This window comes from Denticeps clupeoides, chromosome 19 (assembly GCF_900700375.1).
Source record: "Denticeps clupeoides chromosome 19, fDenClu1.1, whole genome shotgun sequence".
Lineage (NCBI taxonomy): Eukaryota > Metazoa > Chordata > Actinopteri > Clupeiformes > Denticipitidae > Denticeps > Denticeps clupeoides.
In genome coordinates, this window is record NC_041725.1 from 1,463,262 (window position 1) to 1,467,673 (window position 4,412).

The following is a 4,412-nucleotide window of genomic DNA, read 5'->3' on the forward strand; positions in this document are numbered from 1 at the left end:
GACGTCAACATTTCCACGCTTCAATTTCAGTTGACTCCTCAGAATCCCAGGCATCAGCACCACAGCTGATCTATTACATGTGTGGAAGGGGGTTCATGGAGAAATCGTTAGAATCCTGTCACAAGGCATCAGATAGTAAATATAACACAGAATATGCTAAACTAAAAAATAATGTGTTGTTTGTGTGTTTGTGTGTTATGTATGTTTATTTGTGCGTGTGTTTGTGTGTTATGCATGTGTTGTGTGTGTGTTTGTGTACTATGCATGTGTATTGTGTGTTTGTGTGTTATGTATGTGTTGTGCTATGCATGGGTTGTGTGTGTGTTTGTGTGCTATATATGTGAATTTGTGTGTTATGAATGTGTATTTGTGCATGTGTTTGTGTGTTATGTATTTGTATTTGTGGATGTGTTTGTGTGTTATATATGTGTGTATGTGTGTTTGTGTGTTATGTATGTGTATTTCTGCGTGTGTTTGTGTGTTATATATGTGTGTGTGTGTTATGTATGTGTATTTGAGCGTGTGTTTTGTGTTATGTATGTGTTGTGTGTGTGTTTGTGTGTTACATATATGTGTGTGTGTGTGTTTGAGTGTGTGTTATGTATGTGTATTTGTGCGCGTGTTGGTGTGTTATGCATGTGTATTTGTGCGTGTATTTGTGTGTTATGTACGTGTATTTGTGCGTGTGTTTGTGTGTTATGTATGTGTTGTGCTATGCATGGGTTGTGTGTGTGTTTGTGTGCTATATATGTGAATTTGTGTGTTATGAATGTGTATTTGTGCATGTGTTTGTGTGTTATGTATTTGTATTTGTGGATGTGTTTGTGTGTTATATATGTGTGTATGTGTGTTTGTGTGTTATGTATGTGTATTTCTGCGTGTGTTTGTGTGTTATATATGTGTGTGTGTGTGTTATGTATGTGTATTTGAGCGTGTGTTTTTGTGTTATGTATGTGTTGTGTGTGTGTTTGTGTGTTACATATATGTGTGTGTGTGTTTGAGTGTGTGTTATGTATGTGTATTTGTGCGCGTGTTGGTGTGTTATGCATGTGTATTTGTGCGTGTATTTGTGTGTTATGTACGTGTATTTGTGCGTGTGTTTGTGTGTTATGTATGTGTTGTGCGCGTATTTGTGTGTTGTGTACGTGTATTTGTGCGTGTATTTGTGTGTTGTGTACGTGTATTTGTGCGTGTATTTGTGTGTTATATACGTGTATTTGTGCGTGTGTCTGTGTGTTATGTACGTGTATTTGTGCGTGTGTTATGTATGTGATGTGCGTGTGTTTGTGTGTTATGTACGTGTATTTGTGCGTGTGTCTGTGTGTTATGTACGTGTATTTGTGCGTGTGTTTGTGTGTTGTGTATGTGTATTTGTATGTGTGTTGTGTGTGTGTGGGGGCGGGCTATGTTACGTATGCTGTAGAGATGACGCGGGAACGGCTGGCTTTTATATCGCGGCGCTGTTCGTGGTGCTGAAGAGGAGCAGGAAGGGGAGACATGCTGAGCTGAAAACTGTGTTCAAGGTAAGAAGGCTTCTTTATTTATCCCTCTCCAAATCTGTAACAGCGGTAATACATTCAGGTAACCCTTCAATGTCCACTTCTTTCTGGGAGAAGTTTGTCATTATTTCCCCTCCGCAACCTGATGCGCGATGCACGTTTTTTCCCGAGCCCGTGTGTTTACATTCATTTTACTCAGCAACTGCACCATCAGGTTATAATCAGATTCAAGTTCATTCCGGTTGTCGTCTGATCCGTTTTTTACCGTTCATTACTGTAATGAAAAGAGTCTCGACGTGCTCCGTAGAAAGCAGGGACATCTTCTGGGCTACAGGGGTGGGGGATGGTCCGCTGATGACTCATGCGACAGAGGGATGCGACCCAGAATAAGGACGTCAGCAGCCAGTAACTTCCTGCCCCTGCAGCAGTCCTGTCACATTCAACTGGACCTCAGCATACTTAGGTTGTTATCTTATTTGAGCAAAGATACAAAGTCCCCAGTAAATGTCTGTGGTTCTTTCTCTCTGTTTCCTAGGTGATATCATGCCATCTCTACCCAATCCATGTCTGACGTGGATGACCTCTGTCCTCTTCCTTGTTGTCATAGTGACAACAGGTGCCAGAGAAGTGTGGGGAGCCTCTTTGAAATCCGACCCCCTTTACTGGGGCTCCAAGCCCCTCCCAGGTCCAAAGGGGAAGCCACACCCTCCCCACAGTGCAGAGATGATGCAAGCACTGCAGTACATACAGTTTCTGAGCCAAATCGCTGACCCCCTTGTCCCTGACAACCGTGACCAAGATAGGTTCCTCTCCTCAATATTTCAACATGGGGCAGAGGAAAAGGAGAGGGAAGAAGCGGTGAGGGGAGGAGAGCAGGATGAGGATCACACCCAACAATGGCTAGAAGCCATTCTCAAGACCCTACAACAGGCCGACGAGGGACAATCACAAATACCCATAAAGCCCAAACTCCCAAAATATCCCTGGAGAGAAGATGGAGGCAGGAGGCAGTACAGGAAGCACCAGCTGATGTTTGAGGACGAAGGCAAGGATGATCTTGGCAACCCCTTCAAACGGACCAATGAGAACGCAGAGGGGCAGTACATGCCCCAGAAAGTGGCAAACGTCCAGTCCATATTTGAGGAACTGCAACAAATCTCTGGAGCCAGACTTGGGTACAAACGTCACAATTCTGATGAAGTCATAGAAGACGATGGTGGGGATGGTGATGACAATCTCAGAGTAAGAAAAATGGCTCTTGAAGATATGACTAGAACAGAGGAGAATCAAAAAGGTGGACAAGAGTTTACGAATTTTGATTACAGTGAGTATGAGGATGAGGAGAGCCATGAGCTACACCATAATGATGTTAAAGCTGATGAAGAAGAGAGTTCTGAGCAATTAAACCTTTTTAAAAGAAGTAAAGCCGAAAATCCTGATGACATCACCAGACTTGTGGATTTTTACCTCCTCAACATGCTGGAGAAAACTGGACAACAAGAAGAAAAAAGAGGAGCACTGAAACCAAAGGAATTGAGCGAGGAGGAGAAAACAGAAGAGGTGGATGGAGAGGAGGATGAGGATGAAGAGAATGGCCAGATGAATGAGGGATCATTAGACAGACATGTGTCAGCTCAGCCTCATTACAGTGTAGACCCTCAGCCTTTACTAAAGATCATGCAGCTCTCTCAGAAGCTTTCCAACATTCCAACTGAAGAACATCTGGGCCTGCTTCTGAGTGAAAATCCCAAAGGGACTGTCAGGTCCCCACAGTTTACTTTACACCATGCAGAAAGTCCAAGCACTATGTTTACATACCAAAGACCACTTGATGCCCCAGCACAGCCTCCAAATTCAGATGATATCCTCAGTCTTCTCGGCTTTAGTGATGGTATAGGAAATGGAAAAAATGACCCCAATCATGTGCAGTTGTCAAAATATCACACAACCGACGATGAGCATGCAAAAAAGATCTTCAATGAACCCACACACGGTTTCTCAGACAAACGTTGGGCGACTTATGAGGACAGCCTGGACGAGGATGACATTGCGAGCTTCCTGGCCAGCCAGGGAGTCACTCGAGACCAGAGACAGGAACATACCTCACCTTCTCATCAAGACAAAGAAGAGCAGCTTGTTCTCAGCGAGCTTGAGCAGGCTGTGCAGGGATACCTTGATCAGATGGTCAAAAGCCCTCCAGAGAGACGACAATCAGATCAGGAGGACAAAGATGATGAGGTTCTGATGAGAATTCTCAGCCTCCTGAACCCTGAGCAAGATGACAGCCAGAATACGATGGGTGAAAAATGACTGACTAGGCTCTTGTACATATAGATTATACATAGCAGACATATATATATATATTGCTTGATGTTGAAAAATAAAAGGATTTTATTTTATTTATTACGAAAACATGTAGACTTAGTTCTTAGATGCCATGTAGCCTAGGTGTTTTTGAGGACTTTTCATGTAGCTTTCATCTCACAAACAATTCAAGGTTTTTCAGGTCATTAAATTGATGTATTACATGATGTGTGATGTAGTGGTAAATAAAGCATGTTCTTGTGCTTCCTGTGTAATGCTTCTCCTTCTGGGTAATGCTAGCCATGTAACTTCTAACAGCACTACTCCACTTAAAGATGATATTGCATGGGCAACATTAAAATAAGCTAACAAATGTGATTACAGTAAGCCAGGTAACATATGCAGAAAGATGTAGCGTGGGATTCATTTAGGAACAAATGGGCCTGATCAGCACTGACCGAGGGTCACTGTTCTATAGACAGAGTTGAACAATTCAGCAATATACATACAAATATTATATTACATTTCTGCAGTTAGTTCCTGTCAGCCATGTTGACTGGCTGAGCGACTCATTGCTTTAAAAATCTTTTCTCTATGATATTGTTCATG

At 42.6% G+C, this 4,412-nt stretch overlaps 1 protein-coding gene across 1 annotated transcript; it reads left to right on the plus strand.

Moving 5' to 3' along the window:
• Nucleotides 1-1,373: 1,373 nt before the first annotated feature.
• scg2a (secretogranin II a) lies at nt 1,374-4,067 on the plus strand. The gene is made up of 2 exons (XM_028962437.1): nt 1,374-1,523; nt 2,035-4,067. The coding sequence occupies exon 2, from the start codon at nt 2,043-2,045 to the stop codon at nt 3,807-3,809; it is 1,767 nt and encodes a 588-aa protein (XP_028818270.1). The 5' UTR covers nt 1,374-1,523; nt 2,035-2,042; the 3' UTR covers nt 3,810-4,067.
• Nucleotides 4,068-4,412: the final 345 nt, after the last annotated feature.

Excerpts from the sequence above, each read along its gene's own strand:
- scg2a (XM_028962437.1), top strand. The coding sequence starts at position 2,043 with ATGCCATCTCTACCCAATCCATGTCTGACGTGGATGACCTCTGTCCTC.